The sequence below is a fragment of the Aythya marila genome (assembly GCF_965140915.1).
Source record: "Aythya marila genome assembly, chromosome: 1".
NCBI lineage: Eukaryota > Metazoa > Chordata > Aves > Anseriformes > Anatidae > Aythya > Aythya marila.
This window is the reverse complement of record NC_139042.1, coordinates 133,932,985-133,959,420: the sequence shown is the minus strand read 5'-3', so window position 1 is coordinate 133,959,420 and position 26,436 is coordinate 133,932,985. Positions and strand designations below refer to the sequence as shown.

Genomic DNA, 26,436 nt, shown 5'->3' with positions numbered 1-26,436 from the left:
CTCCATGCAGTTTCTACGTGTCACTCCCTTAGTTCCATAAAGTGTTACAAAGATTAGCCATATGTCAAACTATAATATGGCTCTTAAAGACAGAGCATACTGTTCTTTGCTTTGGTGTCTTAAATTTAGAACACCTTACCTGGGCAGCAATGCTCCTGCCTCACAGCTCCGAGGTCACACATTTTGTATTATGTAGTAGAAACAGGGGAGATAAGGTACACGGTAAAAGCACATCACCTGCCTGACTGTTCAGTTGTAGGTACTGCTGGTAGAGTATCCTGGAACCATCTAAGATACTTGAATACATTAGGCAACTACACACCATGTATTTCCTATGCTGTGTGATAGCTAAGCAAGCTAATTATATTATTGAGTATATAAAGATGGAGATGCTAATTATAAGAGATGCTAATTAGTGAGTTGTTATCTCACTAGTAGTGGTGAGAATGCTGGAGGGAAACATCAGCTTCACTTGTGCCCGTAGCAGAAAACACTGCAATGGCAGATGCAAAGGCATTCAGAAAAGAGCTGCAGAGCTTGTTTGACTTAGGAAAGTCTGATAAACTGTGAGAAGTTTAAGAAGCTCAAGGATAAAAGAACATTAAAAAGCAATTTGATCCCAGTCTCTAAATTCTATGTGAGGAGATTTCAGATAATGGAGGGCTGTAGCAAACAAAGAAAAGAAAAAAACAACAATACCTGGTACATCAATTTATACATGTACAAATCTAGACTGGCAATAAAGAGCAGGATTAACCTCCATCAATTTAGCCATCTGAAATTCGGGCATCTACTCCAAGCAAGTTATTTAGGCCTCCTCACTAACACACTGAGAGAGGTGTTTCCAGAGGGCTATTCAAACCACCTCTGTTAGGATGGATTGAATCACTTGGATGCCTCGCTCTCTTGGTTTTGTTGTTGGTCAGTATGTTGAAGATGACCTTATACACATCACTGACATTGAACCAGCTGAAGTTTGCATGTGTGTGTGTTCATTGCACTGAAGTTTTTTTTCAAGGTTGGTCATAGTCCAAGGAAATGTCTTGAGATGCACCAGAATACTCTTTATGTGTCATTGTAAAGCTAGGCATGATGGCTTCTGGAATATAAGCAAGAACCACAGGCTGGGAATGTAGGACTGCACAGGAGGCTAAGCAGAGGACCCTAAGCTGAACTGTTCTTTGAAATCTGGGTTAGCTGAGGAATATGTGAGGCTGGGTTCCCAGAAGACTCGTACCAACATCAGTTTTTCTAGCATTGCATTTTCATCAGACTTACAGAGTAGTCAGAAAACAGGGGGCCACAGCTGCACATCAAAATCACACAGTGCTTTTTCCAATGGTTCCCTCCACTATTTGGGAACATGAGGGACAAACATGGCCTTCCTTCTCTCCACCTCTTCCAATAAATGCTTGATAATGCAGCTGCGGCATAATAGCTGCTGATGCCAGTGGGACTACGTGGTGGTTGCATAATCAGACCAAAGAATGGAAATCTCTGGGCAAATTCTCATCTCACCTGCGAAATCCTCATCTCTACTGCTCTGTGGGAACAGAAAGCTGATGGTTATAGGAGGGCTGAGAAGGTGAGGATTATTTTAGTGTGTAGCTGGCTTCTGATTTTTTATTTACAAGTGTTGTAAGATTGTAGTGGACACAAGAACATTGACACAGCACATCAGGATTCTCTGTTGCAGTGTGTGCATGTGATACTTGTTGAATTATTCATTGTGAATTATTACTTTCTTTCCGCCTCTAATATTAGAGTGCATAGCTGAAAACCACAGTCATCACTGGTCAACTGCAAAACACATAAATATCTGTCATGAAAAAATGAGCATGCATTGGATCCACAATACAAATGTGCATCCACAAACAAGTGAATAAATAATGAATAATATGGAACTAACAGAGAATAACCACCAGCTGGCCTTAATAAATGCTCAAAACAAAAATCTCCATGATTCATAAATTATCATTCAAACCAAATGATACCAAGCAGAATACCTCCTCCAGATGACGCCAAGCACACACTGTTCTTTTTTCTCTGCACTCAAGAAATGCTCTTCAGTAGGGCTCACGCACTGCCACTAACCCAGAGAAGGGCGACGAAGCTGGTGAGGGGCCTGGAGAACAAGTCCTACGAGGAGCGGCTGAGGGAGCTGGGCTTGTTCAGCCTGGAGAAGAGGAGGCTCAGGGGCGACCTTATCGCTCTTTATAGGTACCTCAAGGGAGGCTGTAGCGAGGTGGGGGTTGGCCTGTTCTCCCACGTGCCTGGTGACAGGACGAGGGGGAATGGGCTAAAGTTGCGCCAGGGGAGTTTTAGGTTAGATGTTAGGAAGAACTTCTTTACTGAAAGTGTTGTTAGACACTGGAACAGGCTGCCCAGGGAAGTGGTGGAGTCACCATCCCTGGAAGTCTTTAAAAGACGTTTAGATGTAGAGCTTAGGGATATGGTTTAGTGGGAACTGTTAGCATTAGGTCAGAGGTTGGACTCGATGATCTTGAGGTCTCTTCCAACCTAGAAATTCTGTGATTCTGTGATTCTGTGATTCTGTAACCCATGCACAAGGCGCCTGTTGCAGCTAAAGGAAACTTTGCAGCCCAGTGTCTAGATGCAGCCCTGGGATGATACAAAAACAATAAACCAGTCACAGTTCACTGTGATACAAAAATAATAAACCAGTCACAGTTCACTGAAGCTGAAGCATGTTTCTTTGTGAAGCTGGCAGTACCTCTCAGGTAACCAGAAAAGAGAAATTGCTTTCTTCCCTCCTTCACTCTGCTAAAATTAGCCAGGGTCCTTGGCTTCTTCTCCTTCCAAACCTCCACTTCTCCCATGACTTTTTATGTAGGAAGAGACATTCTGCACAGAGCTCTCTAACGTTCCTTCCAGCATGTGGTACTGCTCAGGTGTGGGCCTTGCAGGTGTTACATCTCTGCTCCTAACTACAAATAAAGTTAAAAATTATTTATTGCTTGGGTCATTATGTGCAGAGAAATATGAACTTCAACAGGAGACCAAACACATAACCATGTTACACTGCAAAAGCTTTGCTTTTTTTTTTTTTTTTAATTGTTCCCACAATTGTTCCATTAATGTTAAAAAGCTGTTGTGTTCTTAGTTTGAAGCGTCTTCAGACATTTATTAAAACAAAATAGTTTTAGGTTTCATACTGCTGGAAAAGCCACACAAATGGCTGAAGAAAAGAAAAATCCTACAGAAAAAGAACAGTTACAGGCAACATGATGACACCATATTTCATCCTACATTGAAATCCATCTCTCAACACAGAAATTACTATGTATTTTTTCTTGAGCTCTGAATCAGAAAGCTAGCCTTCTTGGTACTGAAAAGTGAAAGCAGAAAACAAGGCTTTTGGGTAAAAGAAATAACTATTTCAAGAAATACAAATTTTCCATATGCCATTAATAAGCCTTTTTTTCAAGAAATGAAAGAATATCCTGCATGGTGCTGAGAGAATTTAAAAATCTGATTTAACTGAGAGTAAATGTAAGACCCTGGGTTAAACCACAGGTTTGGGGTTCAATTCAAATTCAAGTGCAGAAATAGACTTTTCCCCCTAAATTGACTATTCGGCAGCTGGAACAAGTTCAGCCTCTGGAAGGAAGTAGCATAGGTGTATTGTTTCAGCTCTGCTGGAGGAAGAAGCAGCTATTCTAGAAGGCCTTTAATTTAGAGGAGAGAGAAAGAAAGAAAAAAAAAAAAAAAAAAAAAAAGAAAGGAAAGGGGAAAGGGAAAGGGAAGAGGAAAGGGAAGGGAAAGGGGGAGGGGGAGGGGAAGGGGAAGGGGAAGGGGAAGGGGGAGGGGAAGAGGGAAGGAGAGGAATGAAGGGGAAGGAGAAGGGGAAGGGCAAGGGCAAGAGGGAGGGGGAAGGAGAGGAATGTAGGTGGTGTTATCCTCTGTTGGCCTTCAGGACATGCTAGGCGGCAATTTTAAAAGGAGAGATTTGCCTGATGCCAAGGTGGCAAAGAGCACTGAGGCAAAAAGAGCTGTAATATAAGGAGCAGGCTATTCACCTGACAAAGGTTAGCTCACTTTGGTATAACTCAGTCCATCTTTCTTGAATTTTAGAAAAAAAATAAGCTACAGTTTCTATCTTGCCTGTGTACAGTTATGTGTAGAATCTGGTAGAGTACATGTATATACAGAAACCGAGGGCCCAACAAATATGAATTATAAATAATAGGTAAAAATATAACGTGATACACAGCTGTATATACAAATACATGTGTGCACTTGCACCCCTATGCACATACCTACACACTTCCACATGGCCACATTTTTCCTTCACATGGTATGTTTTCTGCACAGCTCAATTTACTTCAAGTTGAAAACCATACACTTGTATGTATTTTAAAGCTAGCATTTGGCTTCAGCTCTAAGTGGCAAAGACCAATTATAACACTTAGTATTGACCATCCACCTGAGTAAAGATACACTGAGTATAGCCTTCAAAAACATCTTTTTAAATTTTGTCCTTCATTTATAAATAAATTATTGGCCACTGTGTGGCAAAAGAATTACAGAAAAGAAAAAAAAAGTTACTATACTTAATGAAATAACACACTCCATAACTGCTCATCTTTCTAAATCAAACACTAATGTCATAAGCAAGTTTGTTTTGTTTTTTTCTTCTGTGACCTTTTTGTTTTTAAAGTACCCATCATATTGTTCTGGGGTATGTTAAGAGGTTGTACAAGCAGAGAATGGCTGTGTAGTAGCAAGCAACATCATATATCACATGGCGAGTTCTACTGTCTGCTTTTTCAACCTGGCTTTGCATTTACAGCAAGTAGTATCTTATAAATAATGTGGATCTGTAAATTCAAATTGTCAGCCAGCAAGGAAGGAGCCTTTTCCTCATATCATGCACTTGAATTTTACATAGAAGGGCATGCTCTTGTAAAGACTCTTGTACTTTTAATTGTGCTCTTGGAGTTTAGATGTATGGGTTGACACTGCTGTGAGCTCAGCAAATGTGAAGAATACTTGAATATCTTAGGTACATCAGAGTCCCTTTGTGGAAACAGATCTTGAAAGCCTGTAACATCAGCTTCTGGGAAACTGGGATGAGCTAAAATTGGAGACATTCAGATAATCAGTCCTTACCATTAATGTAGAAATATTCAAAGGTTTACAGATTTTTTATTTTTAAAGGTTTGACAGCAATATCAAGAGCATTGGCTGGAAAACCACACACACACACACACACAAAATACATGTTGATCCCTGCCCCAAAGAATGCCCATCTATTGCCCCATCCACAGGAGCATGCAGGACTGCAGCATGACTGTCACCAGGCTGCTCGTCACAAGCCTCAGGGCTACACTTGAACCACTGGAAGTTCAAGAGGGAGGGGGAAAAATGTTTGGGGCCACACATACACATCTGGTGTAAGAAGCTGCTTTTCTTTACCAGGTGCAGCTATACGTGAGGAAATAGCCGCATGGCCTGGTTTTTCCATCAAAATCTTTTAGTATGTTGTAGCTCTTAAACACATGCATCAGATCTGCTTGTGAATAAACCTGAGGCAAAAAAGTTTCTAACAAGAACATGGAGACTACAGAACAGCTTCCATTTAGTAATACTGGATTGTAAATAGCACAGTTGGGTATATTTACTTAGAAAAATCTATATTTGCCTGTAAGAATAAGAGATTGAACATGATGGTAACAGAAATCCACCCTGGCATTATAAATTTTTATAATTCAGTTTTCAGCAGAGTGGGGCTTCTAATGCCCTAGGCTAGACATCCTGCTTCTGGATACCTGCACCTGAACTAATCACCCAGCAACTTACTGTAGAGCTGGTGCGGACAAAGGGAATCTCCACAGCACCATTTGCCCAACTTGATGCCCTTCACAGAAGGAGAACTGCTCTGCAGAGGTGCCTGTTGATTTCCAATAACAGTAAAGGGGCCCAAGGTGACTCCCTTGAAATGAAGGCATCTAGCCATTTTCTGAAGCAGTATGCCCACCCCGGAGCTCAAAGAAGCAGGAAAAAAAAAAAAAAGAAAAAGAAAAAAAAAAAAGGAAGAAGAAGGTTCATTATATGATACCCTTACTGAGTTTATCATCAGAATTCCTAGAAGTCTTAAAAAAAATTGACAGTAGTTCAAACTATATATAATAAAACCAGTTTTTCTTATGAATCATGAAAATTAATCGGCTTTCAAGTGTATCAGTAACTTAACAGCTGCCACACAATAGCCTGCAGGAAAATTTGGCAGCAATCAGCCAGATGAATTTCAACCTCAATTCACGCAGCTGATTCGGACACTATGGGGAAGACCTGAGTGTTTCATAGATGTCTGGCAAATCAGGAAGTCCAGCCCACTTTCAGTTTTACTTATAGTTGGCTAGCCACTCTTTTAAGATGGTTTGGGAGTCCCAGGGTGTTTTGACTATTTATTTTAAATAACCTTAGCAGAAAGAAGAAAACATTTTAAGTTACTAAAAAAATCAGCCTCAGTGAGGGAAGACACATACAGCTTTTCAGTGATCATCTTTCAATTTATGTCCTCAAACCTTAATCTGTTTTTCTGTTCAACACATAAATCAGAAGTTTGAATGTTTCATATTTCCTTTAAAAATACTCAACATTTCTCCAAGAGAACCAGATGGTTTCAGTCTCAAGAACTGTGTTCAGGAGTATCTGTCATTTCAGGAGCTATCAAATGAAAAACATTGCTACTAATTGAAAAATACTTGCCTTTAGAAGTGTAGGATTACTTCAGAGCCATTACACACAATTAATTATTTATGTTAGCCACCCTATTGATTTCAGTAGTGCACTGTGCTTTGTGAGAATTGTAAAATATGGCTTTCAGTAAAATATAGAGAAGATTGTATCCTGTGTGGTTTCACTCCTCTCCCACCCAACCCAGCTGATGGGACAAAAGATGTATTTATTTTGTACAATTACAGATAACACAGAACCTCTGCAGGAAACCCATCTTCTCCTTTAGTTTTGGTGTGTTAGCCAGGCACCACATTAATAACAGAAGCAAAGCCAGCTGCTGTTCCAGCACCTGCCATGCTGGGGGAGGCAGCAGGGGAGGCAGGTCTCTGCCCCTGCAGCTCCAGCTGTGCCCCAAAAGCCTCATCTCTGTCCAAAGCAGATCCCGAGCACCACATACCAAGGATACCAAGGAAGCAGCCAGGTTGTCTGCAGCCCCACTTCTCCCCCGACCCCAAGGCCTTTCCTCCGCAGGGCGGGAGCACAGCCAAGGCTTGGCTGGCAGGGTTGGCTGTCCACCCTTCTCCCATGCAAGGGCCCAAGCCCCAGGAGCACATCTTCCCTAAAATGCCTTTAAAGGCAAGGAACAGCTCCCAGCAGTGATGTGAAAGGAAGTATATTTTGTAGCCCCCAACCTTTAAAGGACTTGTAAACTCTCAATGTAGGCTAAAACAGGCAAGATTCTTAAGAAGTGGAAAGAGCAATTTATAATCCAGGTTTACCAACACGCATAACCTAAATTACTAAAAAGGAAATTTCTTTAAAATTGCACTTTCATAACTCATGCACTTGAATTTTTTGAGTAACCTTTTCTCAAGTATTGTAAATGGTCATTGCTGCTCTTGAATGTATTGTTACAATGCTCCAGTCTCTAAGACAGCTGACACAGCATTCACTTTTACAACATATTAAGCCTATATATGAGAATTACCTTACATAATACAGACAGGCAATTCTGCCCTGAAAGTGCATAGCTAACTTATATGTAAAATAAAGATATTTAAAGCCAACTAACAAGTACATTCTAAACATTCCTCCTGCTTGATCAGTTTAATTTATGAAAATAACTGTTAAGTGATTATCTTATTTAATGTTTCCCATAGCTACAGGTAATGAAAAACTCCAAGCTCTAACACTTTCCTGAGTAGAAACTGAGAATTTCCTGTAGCTATATTTAAATATATATATATACATACATAAAGTATCATCAATTCAGCTCAATATATTTTCTCTTCCCAGTACTCAGCAAAAAAGTCTTGAATTTTAAGCCACCGTCTCTTAGGAAATATTCTGTGCAAATATAATAAAATAAAATTTCATGAGACCAGTATTCCCAGGATATAAAAGCATACTGTTCTTAAATACTCTAAATAAATTGGTGAATTTATGTTAGATACAAAAAGAAATCTTGTTACCAGTCTCCTTGATTTGAGTTTTTACATACTGATATTCTACAGTTCCTTTGTACTAATCCTCCTTATTTTATCTGTGGAGCCTCTGAAAACAACATCATTATTTCTTAAATCCTGCCTATGACAACATTGTGGCACTTGAAAATCAGATTGACCCAATGGCTGGATCTGCTTTCAAAAGGTAGATACTCTACCACCACCACCTTGTCCCCACAGAAGAATATCACAGGCACATACATGTATATGCTTTCCACACAACATCAAATTCTGCTTCTTTATGTGCTGTCTCTCACTTCTTTTGCACGTTAGAGAAGATCCAGTTCTGATTGCAGGTGCTGAGTACCTTTCAGTGTCTGTGTCCATCTGCTTTTCCAGCTGTTTCCTCTGTCCTTACAGGGACCAGTGTGTATACTCAAATTCACACACAGGATTGTGCAAAACCAGCATTTCCCATGAGCGGCACCTAGCACTTGGGGTAGTGCTTCAACAGATTTCAGCCAACACCTCATCAGCTCCTTACTCTCACATCTCAACCAAACTTCTGCCCTGCAATTTGATTTCAGAGCATAGGGTTGTGCTGGGTAAATTTCTGAAATCAGGTGGGTTTATGTTTGGGACAAGGCCATAGGGAGCACCAGACTGGGAAAAAACTCCAGTGTCCAGGATCAACAGAAGAATATGCGCCTTGAGCAAAAGTGGTGGACAGCCTCAATGTTCAATGACTGGTTCAGAAGAGGGACTTGAGGGGCAAAGGAGCCTCAGAGCTGCTGCTGGTGAAGGATTCCTGCCATCTCTATTATCAGGTCATGAAACAGTTTAACCAATTACTGATCTATCCATTTATTATCATGGCTTATATTTTAGGGATGAATGGCTTCAACTGACGGTGAAAATTTTGCCTTTTCGTTGACTATTTCCATGCTAGCTCCAGATCAAAGTCACCAAAATGGATTCCAGCACAGGGAAAAGATGGCTATCAGTGATTTGCTTAGGCGTGCATAGTTTGCACTTTCATATTACAGCATGAAGTTATCAAAATGTGAAATGAGAATTTGTGTATGCATTTTAAGTTGATGCACAGCAGTGTTTCTCTTCACACGAGCACTTCAATTCAAATACTGCTCAGTGCTGATTATCATATTCCATTGTATTAGTTGAAAAGTATTTCATAAAGATTGTTAGGTTAGCAGCTCAGTCTCTCAGAAAATGGCACAAAATGAAGGTTTGCTGCTGTATCTCAGGTCACCATCCCTTTTGTCTCTACACTTTGGTGATGGAAACACCCCATTCAAGAGAAACTCAAGGTACTTCCTCAGATTTAAAGTCAATTTCCTTTGCACCTTAATCCCAAACATATTATTTGCCTTCCCCACATGTAGATTTAATGCTAATTATTGGCAAATAAATAATTGCTTGACATGTATAGATATTTTTCTAGCTGAGGTTTGAACGATTCCTTGCACTCTCAATTCTTTGAGACCAATATTTTCCAAAAAAATTGCACCTAAACTGTCACTTGCTTCCATTCTTCTATCTTTTTCCCTTATAAAGACCATTACCTCTGATGAATTTTTAAAATAAATTATATGTTGTGGTCTCAAAAGGTGCAATTTGAACTCAAAATGACCTGGGAGGTAAGTAAAGAGAAATGGTATGAAAGCAGTCATACAAGAAATAAATTTGCAGCTTCTGGTAGTACTCTGACCCAAAACACAAGGAGAAGAAGTCTTCCTTTCCTACCTCTGAATGAAGTAAGAAAAAAAAAAAAAAAAAAAAAAGTGTAGTTTTAAATAGTCTTTGCCAAACAATTCCAGTTTGAACCTCTGTGAAGAGGATTCTGAAAAATAAGCTAAGCAACAGAAGAATTGGGCATAATTGGCTGCAGGACAGGTACCGGAGCAGTCTAGAGTAAAGTGCTACAGAGTATGGTGGCAGAGTCCCTCAAGTAGAACAAGACACTGACCATAAATGAGCTCTCCGCATGGACTCTTTTTACCATCTCCTGCGTCAGACACTGGACAATTCAGGGCTGAGAAATAAGCCCAGCATCATGCCCCATGATTGAAGTAAGCACAGGCCTATTTCCCCACCTACCTGCTTACCTGGTAGAAGGGAGGAGACGAGATTGTCAGAGGTGACATGCAGCCCCATTTCCAGTGAGTGATACATGTAGGTACGGCCTATTCCACCTGCACTCTTGAGTTAGTCCCATTCATGCCCTCTGTCTGACTTGTTCATTATCAAGTACTGCACTGTATTGATGTTAGGGCACTGCAGCATGAGTAAATAAATACACACAGCTGCACAAACAATCGAAAGGATTTATTTTTTCCCCCACCAGCAAAGAAACATTATGAGCAGAAAGCCTCTATCATATGATCATGATTCATGAGCTATTGTGATTTCCTGACCACTTTGATGCTATGCCTCAGAACTGTGGCACACAAGCTGGAGATCACATTTCTCCATTGGTGCTTAATTCAGAGCATGTAATAATATTTCTAGTTGCCATTCACACATGCATTGAGTAACCAATAGGCCACCAGCTTAATACATTTGGTAGCTGCCCACAAATAGGACCACCCCCCCAAAATACTCCTGCAGAATATGAGCAAAATTCAATATATCCATTAGTCCCATGCCTGTCCTGGGCATAAGACCCTTGGTGTTAACAACTGATAGAAATGTCTCAGGCATTTCTGACTACCTAGAAAAGGGGTCTCTCAGTTGGCCCCATTTATGTGTCCCCCCCACCTGCCAAGAACACACCTATCAGAACAGAAACTCCTGGGTTTGTTCTTCACATACCCTGATATTTCTGCCTCCTTTTCTTAGGTCTGCAGCTAAGGAATAAGCTTAAATCTGATCAATCTGACATGCACTACACATTCATTCAGTTTAATCCCTAACACCTTCCTGAGGTATTTGCTTTCAAACACATTTAGACATTTCTCTCCACCTTTGCAGAATTGTCAGCTAAAGTGGAAATTAAATGAGTTGAAAATTCAGAGTCTGCTTATCAGATTGAAAATTTCCAGAGCCTGTTTTTTGTTTAAACTCTTAAGCACCAGACATCTATCTTCCCCGAGCCAATGAATATATTAGAAACATTAGCAATGGCTACCAGTGACGATGGTAATTTTACATGACGATTGCAACAAAACTGATTTGCCACCAGTTAAGGCAGTCCTTTCATCTGACCTCCTGCATGTGTCATGACCCATTTCACTAGAACAGAGGGGAAATTGTGTGGCACCAGAGGAGAACGATCACTCAGCCTAGGGGCCATGCTGCTGCTTCTTTTTGGCAAGATAGCAACATCCCATGCCACTGCTTAGTGTTGAAATGTTCATAATCAATTCAAAAGAACAAGATTTGCAACCTCTTCAAGTTACTGAGCCAAACTGAAGCAAATTTTAGTTGTGTCTGAAGTGTTTCCCTTACATTGGAAAAACCTGAATCATTCAGCTATTCTGATGTTCTCCCAATGAAAGAAAAGATTTCTCAGAGAAAAGAGAAGAGAAGAGAAGAGAAGAGAAGAGAAGAGAAGAGAAGAGAAGAGAAGAGAAGAGAAGAGAAGAGAAGAGAAGAGAAGAGAAGAGAAGAGAAGAGAAGAGAAGAGAAGAGAAGAGAAGAGAAGAGAAGAGAAGAGAAGAGAGAAGAGAGAAAAGAAAAGAAAAGAAAAGAAAAGAAAAGAAAAGAAAAGAAAAGAAAAGAAAAGAAAAGAAAAGAAAAGAAAAGAAAAGAAAAGAAAAGAAAAGAAAAGAAAAGAAAAGAAAAGAAAAGAAAAGAAAAGAAAAGAAAAAAGAAAAGAAAAGATCTAAAGACTAAAACTTTCTGCTTTCTTTCACACAAACTAGATGGACAAATTAAGATCATACAGGCAGCGTACATTCCTGTATTTCATAGTTTTTACGCTTTAGTAACCTGAGCAGTCTTTCAGCATACATTTTAGATACAATCTTAAATGCTATATATAATACTACTATTGCACTGTACAGATGCCAAGCTATGCAAATTATTTCCCTGATCTTTGTCTGCCTCCACAGAGGCAGAGGTATTAGATTATGTTCTATTTCTTTCTGGTTGCAATATATTTAGACAACTGAATGGCTTTTCATTTGGTACTTGTCCTGCAATTCATTTCTCGCATCCTTTCCTTTCAAACTCATGAACTTGTGAGGCTTTTTTTTTTTTTTTTTAAATCTAGTGCATTGTGCATTGTCCTCCCTTGTCCTTCCATGTATGAGAAAGGAGGACTTTTCCTATTGCCTATAGTAATCAGTGTGTCTGCCATGGGCTACTTGCTGCAGAAAGCTGCCTGTTAGGCTGGTAGCTAGGCTCTTCCTGTGACAAGAGAGAGCAAAAGCCTTTCTTCCACTCCCAGTATGAACAGAGTTGAAGGCATTGCAGACTCTCAGCAGTCATAGATTAGGGTTGGTCTGTTAGATCAGCGTAATACAATTTTATACCAGAGAGAGTATCTGGACATTTTCAGAGACCACTTACTTTGTTATCTCAGGTCTGAAGGGGCTTTGGTGATTGATAGCGCTTTTATGTGAACATTAACTTAGCAAGATTCCCTGGAACTGTGAGTGTGGCAACAGTTTACTTCATTTGTCAGAAAATGATTAAAGTTCCTGAAAAAAAAAAAAAAAAATGTCTGCAGAGGCTCTGAATCATTCTTTTGTTATTAATGGATGTCATTTTTTTTTCAGTGGAACTAAGGCACCTAGCAGTCATTGATGTGATAAAAGAGGCAATCTTTAGTTAGCTACTTCCTCGCCAGACAATGAAAATCGATGCAGTCTGAGGTGCCACATTGGTGGTAACCCTTGCCATTGAGTAGGAGCAAGCTGAGCCATCTCCATCTTGATATGTAAAAGAGCACTCTCTTGATATATAAAAGTCCAGAAGTGACCAAAAGTGACAAAAGTTTCTGTACTCTGGCTGACCACATGTGGAAATCAGCATTTCTTTTTCTTAGGAAATGCAAGTATTTTCAATGATCCACTGTTGCAGAGCAATCAATCTAAAGCAGAATCTCCCAGTTTTACTGATCCATCATCAGTCAATCTGTTGTTCACCATCCATGCTTACTCCTCACTATAAGAAGTGGATCATGCTGAGAGGAAGGAGAACACCTGCAGAAAGCAGGCTCTGTTGGGTCATTTTTTTATTCAACAGCTTGTCATCCATTTAGTGAGCACTGCTTGGCAGCTTTTACCTGGCACCTGTGCTGCCAAGGTTTGGTTTCAGCCCGAAGCAACTGATTTGGCACCAGCCTTAGACAAGAGCTGAGAGAATAGAGGGTGAATACTTTGAGAAAGGAAAAAGGTAAAGGTAAAGGGAAAGGGAAAGGGAAAGGGAAAGGGAAAGGGAAAGGGAAAGGGGAAACAAAGAGGAAATGGTACGGAGGGGAGGGGAGGGGAGGGGAGGGGAGGGGAGGGGAGGGGAGGGGAGGGGAGGGGAGGGGAGGGGAGGAAGGAAAGAGAAATGAATTTAAGTTAAGTAGACTGCAGATTTGTAAAACACTTCATCTGAGCTAGAGCACATACAGCACTCTACAGAAGAGTGAAAAGAAACAACTGAAGGTGCTGCAAAGAACATGTGTGTCTCCAAGCCATGACGTGCTATTGCTCTTCTGTTTCCCCTCTCTCAAGGTTTTTTTGTTTTTGTTTGTTTGGTTTGGTTTTGTTTTGTTTGGTTTTGTTGTTGTTATTTAATTACGTATAGCAAGGTATCAGGAGGTTCTCTTCTAGATACAAACAAACTTCTGTTAAACTTCTTCTGTCTGCAGACCTTACAAGAGGCACATCTGCATGTTTCTTCAGTGCCCATTTCTACCAAGGTCAAAAAAGGACAGTGAAAGAACAAAATCCAAAGTAATTTTGCCGTATTTTTGAGGCAAACAAGGCTGACTAGGATATTTAATTATTAGAAAGCAATTATCAATAAAACCTTGACATAAGTTTGCTTTGAGTGTTGGATAAAGGTTTAGATCCTCAGCATTATCTAGAGGGAGGACTGCGTATTTCTGCAGCAGTTCTTCCTGACAAGCAGGACTGCAAGGAAGACCTGAACCTGGACAAAGGCAGCATACTTCAGCTGCATCAGAGGCAGTTGCCCGGTGGACTTGCACATCCCAGCAAGCCCACCCCTGCCATTTCAGTGGTGTGACACTGAGGCAAAGGTTAGAGATCGAGCCTCATGTACTCAACAGGTTTGATGGGAAACGCTAGATAACCTCAGACATGCTGATTCCCACAGATATCCTGGTGTTTGAACCAGGTGTTTCTTTATATTTTATACATTAGAGAAATGCAATATGTATAATGTAGTGCACAGACTTGGGAATACCCAACATATAAAGAACACTGTTTGGAAAAGTTAATTAAAGTTAATTAAATGTCGCTGCTACTAGGATACCAAATTGTGCCTCCAGCAGCTTGTGTTTATACCGCTATGCTTTCCTACTCCAGGAAACAGATGGATCACTTTAATTTATTATTATGATTAATAATAATGGTCTACCTCAAAAACAAAAGGATCAACATAGCCAGGTACACACGCCCTCTCTGCACAAGGTGAAGATGGGCAGATTTAACACATTTGTTATGTTCCAGGCGAGTTGCAATAAATAAATAAATAAATAAATAAATAAATAAACAAACAAACAAACCACTTCTATGAGGAAAGCACATGAATATAATTACTCATTTACATACATGCAAACAGAAATGCATTTTCTCATCACGTGAAAGGAATCAGGGTTAGAGTAAGCAGTCTGTGTTTGGTCCAATGCACACCTTAGTAACCAGTACAACAGGAACACTCCATGACATTTGATAAAGGCTTTACCATATGGCCATGAGAATACACTTTACTCAGGAAAACCAGCCCAGTGAGACTGTATAAGCAAATAAAATTTGCTTCAAAGTAAATTTCTGGTTGCAGAAGGAAGCCCTCTGCACTCTGCACTTTCAAAATAGACTTCATGCAGTAGGAATGAAGAGTTTAGCAGTTGTTTGTATTTCCTCTTTTACCTTTTCAGGCAAATATTTGATCATTTTATCTCACAGGTAGCAGACAGCTCAGCAACATGGAACAGTATGCTGGTATACGCACAGAAAAAGGTATTTGGAATAAAATCTGATTTTTATCTCTGTCTCAGATTCCAGCCATATCTGTAGGCTTGATTGTTATCCACATCTCTGTGGGCCAAGGGTGCTCAGTAGCCTACACCTGAGCCCTGCTCAGATGAGCACATGCAACTTGCACACCTCATATGTGGTTGATGTCCAGGACCAGGACCAATTTATAATGAATAAGGAGAAACAGGGTTAACCTCCCACTCTGACTGTAAAAACAAAACAAAACAAAAAACAAAGAAGGGGGATGCAACCTCCATAGCACATAAGCTCACACTAGGCTAAATAAAGCTAATGAAGGAAGGTAAAGGCCTCCCAACACCTCTTCTTTCTTTCTCACCTGTTTTCTTCACAGATCAAATCCACATCTGAGAAAACAACACATTTATCTTTAGAGAAAATGCTTTGATGTTGAATGCTTATGAAACATTACAGGAACATGTGTGTTTTATGTCTTCCAGAAAAATACATTGATGTGCCTCAAGATGGGAGAGGTAAGATCAGACTCCACGGAGCAGCTTTCAAGAAAACCAGTCAAATGACAAAGACTTTAAAATGGTTGATAAGCAACAGAGAGAGAAAAACTACAGCATGGAGATTGATCAAGTCACCTGAAAAGAAACACCTTTCAGACAACTTCTATAGGCAAATGATAAGAAAGAGTTTCCAGAAGAAAGTAGTCAGTAAGCAATATTTTAATTTTTGACTGATAATGTTGTCTTTCAAAGGAATCATCATGTTTTAGAAAATGCTCAGTAGGAAGAAAATTAAGTTGCTCTGGCAAATCCACACAAAGGTGGAAAAAGATCATAAGACAAACCTTTGGTAGATAACTTTTCTTTGCCTCCCCATCCATCTATTGCCATTTGAGCCTAATCTAAGTGTCAGAATACTGAATGTGACTTTTTGCAAAGTTCTCTGGTGAATATTTTGTCACAATGGGGTAGATGCTGGCAATCCCCGTCACTGCTACCCATGTTGTCATGAACTTCAAGATGAGTAAAACCTTCACACCCAATCAAACTGCAGGGTAGCAATAGTTCAGCCTTAGTACACATTTTAGGATCATTGGCAATGATTCTGATAAGACATAAAATACCTGAGCACAGCTCAGCTTCAGCTTGACATGCTTTCCTGAAGAGGGGAGCTTTCATTAAGAAGCAAAAGAGATACCCCATTCCTCCCCCGTACTCCTTGAAGCTGAAAGAAAAATAGAAGAAAAGCAACAAACTGTGTATTACAAAAGCAATAATACCATTGTCCCTCTGCTTTACAAGGCAATAATCCAATTCCCTCATCCACTGACTGGCGTCAGAATTTATCCCTCACAAATCTAAGGATTCATTTGTAAGCCAAAAGGGCAATGATGCTACTATGGAAGTATGTGGAGTACTTGGTCACTAAGTTGCGATAGCTTGACTTAACTTTCCACAGGACAGGTTCATTTTAAAATCATACAGTATCAATTATATGGGCAGACCCTGCGAAATTTAATCATTTATTAAGAGAGAGAAAGAGAAATGGAGAACCTGGCAATGACAACTAAACAGAGTAGTTCATCTAGAAGTTGTAGCACAGTGCCATGCTAATGCCACATTAATTTTTCGTGCCTCATATTTTGAGGCATGGCACAAATCAGTAATTTTATAATAATGTTATATTTTATTGTACAACCAGCATGAGGAATGCCTTGCCAATGAGTATTAAAAAACACCTTGTTAGTGAACAATCAAGTTGGGGTGGGTTTTTGTACCTCTTTGATTTGAGTGCATGTTAGCCTTCCATTGAACTCAACAGGAATAGACTACTGAGTGTGATATGAGCTAATTTAAAGTTATTGGAGTGTATAATGGTACATGACCAAACCTACCCAGGAATAAAAAATGTTGGGGGAGCCAAGACTGGAGGGCATAGGAGTATCCAGCCTCCAAAGAAAACCCAATAAATAAGTAAAAGCAGAGTATCACTGTGTAAGGGCAGATAACAGCTAATTAGCAAGAATTCAAATGCTACAGATAAGTGTGTCACCCTCCAGGCATTAGGCTCCAACCTGTTCTAGGTAAGCATACGCCTGGCCCACTCTTGCTCTTCACAGAAGCTCCTGTGCATGCTCCTCTGAAAGCAACCCTGCTTGCAGAGCTGTCGTAGTGCAAATGGCTTGTTTGACATTGAAAGAAATGCAGCATTTCAAATAAAAAGCAGACAGTATTTTTTTAAACTTTGTTTCACTCTAAACATAAGAGACTTTAGTTTTCTAACATGAACATTTAATTAGAGCATTGCAGAAGCATTTAAAGCACTTCGAGTGGTCACAAAAAGGACCTCCAGCAAACAAGCACTGTAAGGAGCTTGCAGATAGTGGCAGACAGTCCTGGCTGCTCTCTCTTCGGAGATTAGCACTTCAGCAGGAAAAAGGTTGGAGCTCCTGGTGCTGGGAGACCTATTCCAATGAGGATGTAAAGTGGTGCCAACTTGCAAGAAAAGCAAAGGAAACCAAGTAGCTGGGAACTGTGCCATCAATGCCTCTACAGACATCATGTCTTCTCCCCACTCCCACTTTGGCTCCAAGATCCGTAACCCTTGTAGACAGCCACCAAAATACATATCTCCAGTAATCAGTTGGAGCTTTGCTCCTTTTACCTTCAGCACCTACTTTCATTGTGAGGTGATAACTACCACAGAGAGCTTTGTAAAAAGCTTATGTTCATGAAGGGATTTGTATTACATACTGGTTTGTGTTACTTACTGTATTTTGTAAGGGTTTTTTTTCCCTTTGGGAACTGTGCGTTATTAATGAGCAGTTTTATGCTTTACTTCTAGTACATGTATACTTTGTAATCGATGTGTTTTTTGTTTGTTTGTTTGTTTTCCTTTGATTTTCTAAAGAGAGCCAGCTAATATAAGGTGGATACTCTCTGGCTGAAATTCTGATTTTGCCTACCAATTAACTTATGGATAAATCCACATCGTAGCTGATGACGTTCATCAATTGTGTTGTTATAATCATCTGATATCCTACCTAATTTGGCAGAATATAAGATCTTGAATAAGGCTAATGCTTGCCAGGCCTCAAACTAAACGGAAACACTGCACCACATGTACTTCCCTACCACCATTACTATCCACCCTTCTCTCTTATTGATTAGACATTGCAGAAGAGTGCTGGCTGAACATCCCAACTACCCATATAGCAGTGCTCTGATATCCTTATGCATTCACCTGATCAAAAGTACTTATTGCGAACCAGATAACTGCAATTAATCACTATATTATTTCTGCAGAAAGAGCCTGGTTCAAATGCAATCTCTCTCTAAAATAAAAGACTTGGACTAAAATAGATATATTTCTCTATGCCCGTCCTGATATAGTTGGAAAAATAAGGGATATAAAATTAACATTAATGAAAGCACATAATTTCATTGTTCATCCCATTCACCAATAGCAACTATTTCAGTGGCTATTAATGACATTTGTGCTCCAGAAGCCTCCTTCCCTTTCCAACTCATTTTCTCGTCCATATTTTACTAAGAACTGAGTGTCCAACTTCTTAATAATTGCTGTGTATAACATAGAACATAAGTTCTAAAAGTTATAAGTTCATAAGTTATAAAGCTTGTGCAGGACTTGGTGTTGTAATTAACCATCTGTTGTGCCTGGTTATCGATCTTACAAGAACACAAAGTGAAAACAACCTGGCCTCTAAATGTATACATCAGCGTATTGTAGCAGCTATTTTAGATAACTGTTTTTAATAGTTTTATTATGGCTGTAATTTCTATATGAGGACTGTCCACTTGCAGAAGCGTTGAAGTAATACATCAAAGCGATTTTTAAACTCAGTTCTATTTTACTACCAGTGATGATGTATGAAAATTAGGGAAAAAAAAAAAAAAAAAAAAAAAAAAAAAACCTCTACCAACTTGCCGGGAAGAAACATCTTTTCTCACCCTTGAAAATCCTCTTGTAAAAGAGGCATTTCTTCTAGTCCTTTTTTACATAAATAGTAAATAACTAAGAAGCTAGGATATGCAGTACAATAGTCTATTTTAATAGTCTGCAATCAAATTTTAGGCTAATTAAGCTAACTAGAAATTCTAGGGTTACAGTGATTACTCACTCTTTATTGATGCATTGACAATAATACTGTTTACATAATACTCAATGTTTTAAATTAATACGTGCCAGTGTCCAGTGATTTGCTAATCTAGTTTTTGATCTAATCCTGTCCTATTTTTTGCAGCATACTATAACTTCATATTATGAATCATGTTGTCTTTCTAAAGTGATTGCCAAGTAAACCAAAAATGTGTTTTACACTGCTATTGCACTGCTCTTGTCTTTATATACAGTAGTTTTTATAAAGATGTCCTTAGGTTTTAATAAATGAGTGTAACATAAACTAATCTCTGTAATAAAACTTGCTTTAATGTTTCAAGACCTTCTGGAATAGCTTTATAGATCCTAGTTTCCAACTTCTTTCAGTAGCTTCAGACTTTTTGTCTTCCTTTTCCATCTGCAGGGAAATCCCTAGATACCAATACTCTATAGTTTATACAGGTGGAAAGAAAGAAAGCATATTCAGTGCAAAGAATGATGTTTGGACCTGAAGAACCAGAAAGAGGAGAGGAGAGGAGAGGAGAGGAGAGGAGAGGAGAGGAGAGGAGAGGAGAGGAGAGGAGAGGAGAGGAGAGGAGAGGAGAGGAGAGGAGAGGAGAGGAGAGGAGAGGAGAGGAGAGGAGAGGAGAGGAGAGGAGAGGAGAGGAGAGGAGAGGAGAGGAGAGGAGAGGAGAGGAGAGGAGAGGAGAGGAGAGGAGAGGAGAGGAGAGGAGAGGAGAGGAGAGGAGAGGAGAGGAGAGGAGAGGAGAGGAGACTGCTAGAAATAAACATCACCTTTACACTTCTCAGGATAAGCTGAAAAGACCAAATGTGCAACTAAGGAGAAAGAAAGAATACAACATTTTGCTTTCCATACATGATGCAGTGTCACACATGCATGTGATGGCAGCTCCACCTGCCCAGATGAGGTAGGGTCAAATACAGTTCAGCTTGCTTTGTAAAAAGGTAGGATCAACAGCTCACAAAGGCAGGACTTACATGTACATTTTTCTTCCTCTGATGGGCTGAAGGGAACAGAGTTTTTCCAGAAAGGCTTAGACCTACTAAACACACTGTGCTCTCAAGTCCCTTTGTAACAGACCACTTAAGAAGCATCACTCACAATATTCCAAAAAATCTTCCACATGCCTAGCTGAAATTTCAGCTTTTGAACTAGTAAAATGAGACATTTTTGACACCTGGATTCCACAAACACAAAAAGAAACGCAACAGCTGTTTTATGTTGGTAGCCTTGTTTACACTTAAAGTTTCTCCTTCATTCACCCAATCCTCAAGAAAATTTCACTGGTATCTGCGGTAACATACACAGTGAGCCTAGGTCCTAGCACAACACATGGACAGGAGGGAGAGTCACGGGGGGCTTCTTGCCTCTGGTTCCCTAGGCAGAAGCTGTTCTTTCTCTTCTCTGTCCTACAGTTCCCAAGTGTAGGTTTTCCTAAGCTGCCGTCCTCTGTCTAGCCTTGTTGACTCATCCAGCATTATTCATGTCTCAGTGAAACACAAGAATTTATAAACACAAAATGTACCTTTTCAAATTAAAAATAATGGCTATAGTATCAGGTAACTAGCCCCAGACTAGAGACTGAGTTGCAGGAATATACCTAAATGATCAAAAAAGTAGAGGAATTTTAAAGCAAAATTAAAGTATGTGAGAAATCCGTTGTAATGCCAGTTACTTCATGCAATGCAGATCATTCCTGCAGCTTCTGTAACTACACACGTCAGCTCAGAAATGGAGAAAGATAATTTTCTTTAAAGCAACACTTTGATAATTCTTAGTTTACTTGCAACAGTAAGAGACTACCATTACCTCCCACTGTGCTAAGAGTTGTGGAGACATATTGCAGAAAGAGAGGACAAAAGACAATTTTAAAAATAACTACAAACAATGATAACCCACTTCCGTTCTCAAACTGTATTTACAATTCTGAAAATAAATACATTTACAATGCCAGACAAATGAGAAGAAAAAAATAAATTGATGCATTGAGTATGTTACGGTATGCTTACCAAATTTCAACATTTTTTACAGCACATTTCTGGTGATTGAGTAAGCATTATACTCAACACATTATGCTCAGCAGGAACAGCTTTTAAATACCAAGCAAGCAAATTAAGTATCTCTGAAAATTCCACAAAAGGTGTTAGGATGTTGATAGTGACAGAGACTGACATTACCAAGCCATTATCACTGACACATAAACAAAAAGGAGCTTCAGTTCCTTTAAATTAAGAGATCACTCCTACTGGAAAGCAAAGATGGTGTTGAGCTGCTTGTCATTCACACATACTGAAGGACAAGGAGAAAAAGCCTATCTCAGTGTTGATATTTACTTCCAAGAACACAAACCCCTGTCCATCTCACTCAAGATGTTCTCAATATTTAATACAATCTGTGCATAAAAGGGAGATTGTGGGGGAGACATTAATATTTTAGGCATGTGTGGGCATTCATGTGTAAACATATAATACCTTGAATTTCTGAATCAGAATTCTGACCGTTCTTTGCTGGATTGTACAGAGGCTCAAGCTTTTCTAAATTTTCTGTTTATCAATCCATCCTTAAGTGCAATCCCATCACTGGTTTTTAGTTGTGAGGTTAATGAGAAATCAAAATGATTTTATGAAGAACTGAAAGGTCACCTAAAGAGAGGGAAACTCTTGTGGCTCTCTTCAATATATTTTCATCAGCTAGTCTTTGCACCTTTCTTTTTATGTACGTTTCCAACAAAAATATAAAGTGACTTGCTCTGCTACAGACAAAGCCTCCCATTAGAGATGCCTGCACTTCCCTTTTGCATCCCCACTTTGCAGGACACCACTCTTAGGAATAAATCTTTTCTGAAGCACATGGTCTCCAAGCTTTCCAGCAGGAATGCAGTTCACATCTCCCCAGTGACTTATGCTCATCACAAAAACTAAAACAACACACTTTAATGTGAGGCGTGTGCCTGCATACTTGCCTCTACTATTGTGCAAGCAACTTTTTTTTCCTATTTATTTATTTATTAAGCTAGGGATATGAACATAATACCCCTTGACCATCTCTCTGCTTCTTTATCTTTGCAACTAAAAAGCTATGTTTCATTTGACATCTGCTGGAGATGAAAAAAATAAATAAATAAAAAATAAAAAAGAGGATCTACTAGCTTCTTTCTCCAGTATTTGCTGGCCTAGAAATTAGATATATTATGTCACTGATAACACTGTGAACTCAGTTTCCTCTAGCATTACCAATTTTGTTAGGAAATTCTATGCTGCAGAGTGCTGCTTGGGTAGGTGGCAGCCTGGCAGGAAGTACCACCTGTGGTGAATATGTGATAGCTAGGACTTGCTATACAAGCTCCTTCATCACTGTAACCACGTAGTAGACCTCCTCTTCCCTGAATGAACCTCACCAGAAAAAGTCAATTGGGAATTTATCTGGCAAAGACACACAGCATCCCTGCACTATATCTGCTATTATTATGCTGATATAGGAGCTCCAAGACGTTTCACATCCTTTCCCTTTTCTGTGTTTGCTAACCACATGGATGGTTCTAAAAGCAACTTATCTCTAGCTAATAAAAATAAATAAATAAATAAATAAATAAATAAAAGGAAAAATTTAAACAGAGTAACTAAAAAGTCCCAAGCCCTAGGAGAAGGAAGCATGCAACACTGTCAGTCTTACAGACTTCATATTTTGTAACACTACTTGTACAAACAACAGATGAATAAAAAGCTCCATGTAGGCCCACAGTCAAGTTTTTATTGAGTCCCCAGGCTGCAGCCAAGCTACACGGTAGGTGACTCTGGTTGTTCATGCTGTGCAGTCATTATTCCTCTATTCCACATCTTTTTTCCAGCACTGCCTGTATACAATGAGCTCCTGCTCTAACTGTAGCAGTAAGTGCTTTTATTTTCTTATTTTTTTATTTTTTTGGGGGCAGGGGTGAAAACCCACCTGATTATGCTGCCATCCTCTTCACCCTCCACGAGGCAGAGCCATGCCTCCTAGTGCTGAGCAACTACACACATAGCTGCAAGAACCAACCACCCTGTCTGCTAAAACATTTTCCCTCCTCAGCTGCAGGTGAACCCTTTCCAGCCAGGACATCACCTACCATGGACTTGTTTGCAGTCCTGTTCCTTTTCCCAAAGAGTTTCAGCCTCACAGTGAGGGAACAGGTACCACAGACACTCAGAAGTGGAACTGATTCAGGGATGAAATAAAATAGGAATACTTGGGCTACTTGAACACTGCAACTTCCTCTTAACTCCTCCTCCTATTTCCCAGTGCTTAAACAACAGGAAATCAGGTCATAGTATTGCAGGGCAGAATAACCAGTATTAAGAAATCTCCTTTTCTTATCACCTCTTCTTCTCTCTAGCCCCACAGATGAAGTATGCATTAAATCTTCCATCATCATTAAGCACACACATTCCTTCTCAGTAGGAATGGACAAACTGGGCAAATTAATTTTCTACTTCATTTCTCCTCCCTAACATTTAAATGAAGGATACATTGGCTGGATCATGGTCTGCACTCAACATCTCTCTCCAGCTGGTGCTAAAAGACTGCTTTCCTCTGCATTCTTTGCAAGCCCACATCTGCAGTCATTGGACGCAGAGACCTCCTGCATGAGCCTGCAGCACAGGACCAGTGCTACAGGTCTAGCATGCTTCTGGACCAAGCATTTCCCAAAAGAGACTGACAGAACTGTGATGAGCTCTTGCAGCTGTATTTCTGCACTGCATGTTGTGGTTTGATCCAGGGTCCCCTAGTGCTGTCCTCTCCCCAAAGGCCCTACTCCTGAAACACTACAGTTGCCTTGGCCAGGACCCTGCCTTGTTGCAGGTTGGTTTTTCCAGCCCCCACTCACCCCACCATGGCTTGTGGACCTTACTGTATCAGCTGGCAGCAATGCAATTCCCTTGTTTACTCTTTAGGACAGAAACGTGCATATACAAAGGAAGCAAGCAGTTGTTCAAACTGAAAACACTTTTAAGTGCATGTCTTGCGTCTGCAGTTTAAAACCAGGCTCTACTACCCAAATGCTACCCCATTTATACCAAAGTTGTGGGTTTGTTACTGCCCAGGCTCAGCACGGATGAATCGAGGAGACAAATCTCAGTGAGCTGGCAACTGGCAAATAAACTTTGGAGAAGAGCAGAGTAAAAATAGTGGAGTCCGAAGGAAGGCCAAACTGCACATCTACTCACTGTGAACTGATACCCTTTAAGCTAGAGGGAACCCAAGTGCCTCCTGTTAGCATGGCTATTTACACGTATCTAAGTAACAGTGGCATACCTCAGCCATGCTCCTTTTCCCACTGCAAAGTCAAACATTCAGAGGATGCCTCAGATCAAAAGGCATAGCCACTCACTTGATATGTGTCAGCACATACCAAGGATGCATATGAAAGCATTAAGAGTGATCTGACCCAAGCCAGTAGAGGACAAAGAGTTTCAGCCTGCTTGGCCTGGGTGTGCAAGGCTTGGACTCCCCTCCTCTGTGCCAGCTCTAAGTGTGAGCCACCCCCTCTGCCCTGTTGTTCCAGCCTGCATACCAGAAATACCTCCTGAATTGCTAAATGTCAGAAGTCACAGGAATACATGGATGGCATTGGTGGGACTTCTGCAAAAACAAGAGGCTTTTGCCAAAGCAGCTGCAAGGTTTGCCATTTCAGGGAAGTAGCCAGGTTTCTCAGCCAAAAAAAACATACCCTGGTTTACCCCAAACCATTGGCTTTAGCAGAACCACACATGGGTTTCTATGTGCTGTCTGGTCCCAAAAAGCCAAGGCAGGGTGTGACAATAATGCAGACAGCTTGGGTGTACCACATTGGTGTCAACCAGACACAACAGGTCAGCATGGTGCTGCAGTTCATGGGACTTTCACAGACGAGAGTAAAAAGAAAAAGGTTACGCTACTTCTTGCCATCAGCTGTATCAGAGGGAGGAAACAGAGAAAATATCTGAAAATATTGCACTGTCTTCCTCTCAGGTCATCCTAGAAGGGTCTTACTGAATGTAAATATAAGGGTTTTCTTCTAACACCATGATGCAGAAAATTTATTGGTCAAGTTGTGTGCACAACAAAATGGACAATTCAAGTCAGAGTTCTATGAAAACCATTGTAGTTTAAGTACCCTCAGTGTCTTGTCTACTGCTTGAATGCTCCCTTGCTGAAAAGGGAAGGAACTTAGTAAAAGGGTGGTAATTAATTCTTCAACAATAGACAATAAAGAAGAGCTTCATTTTAATAAACACAATAGAACTACTGATTTAGTGCAAACATATTCAGAAGATTGGGACACCTTACACAAATTTATACCATAAGCAAGAACAAAACAATAATAACCACCTTCTATAGAAAGTATTGCTTGTTTTCTGGTCATTAATAAACCCCAGGAAATAATAAAATAGATTGTCTGAGGTTTTTCTCCATTTTTTTCACCCAAATTTAAATGCACAAAGGAGATAAATGCCTACTGTGAAACCAAAGCCAAAATTTCATTATGAGCTTACACTATTATAGAAGCGTACTAAGGTCCCCCTCCCCACAGAGCTTGAGTTATCCCTTATAATGTTGATAAATGAACAAGAGGGAAGGCTTCTTTCTTTGTCAGGCCATTCAGTAAGGACTTTGCAGTCCCTGTGCCTCCAGCCCCAGGCACTGACACAGCCAGCTGAGGTGCCTGGTGTGCTCTGCCTAGAAGGCAGGAGCCGTGGCAATGGGAGAATGCTGCGGGGATGCCCACAGTGCTGCTGCCATCAGTCTTTCTCATAATTTTTCAGCCCGAGAATAGCAAAGAGTGATTCAATTGTCAGAAACAAATGAACTTTTCTTCCCCTCTGAACTGAAGGGGCTGCAGCTCTGTTAGAAAGCAGAGAGCTCAAGCACATGCATCCTCAGCCAGCAACAGTGGTAAACCCCTACCAAAATGACATTAAATAATCAGATAAAATGTAATTGCAATATTTTCTCATCAAAACCCTTACAGGAAATT

The 26,436-nt window shown here is 40.1% G+C and overlaps 1 protein-coding gene across 2 annotated transcripts in view; it reads left to right on the top strand.

The window, feature by feature from the left end:
* SHISAL1 (shisa like 1) overlaps window positions 1-19,718 on the top strand; it is a gene marked incomplete at its 3' end in the record, with an annotated part of 79,617 nt that extends 59,899 nt beyond the window's left edge. Inside the window, exons 5-6 of one of the 2 annotated variants that reach the window (XR_014316855.1) lie at window positions 15,257-15,310; window positions 15,787-19,718. Coding sequence is in view for 1 of the 2 variants with exons in the window: in XM_082752744.1 (XP_082608870.1) it covers window position 15,787 (1 nt within the window). The remainder of the gene's footprint in view (window positions 1-15,256; window positions 15,311-15,786) is intronic. The other variant, XM_082752744.1, reaches the window with a different exon arrangement.
* Window positions 19,719-26,436: the final 6,718 nt, after the last annotated feature.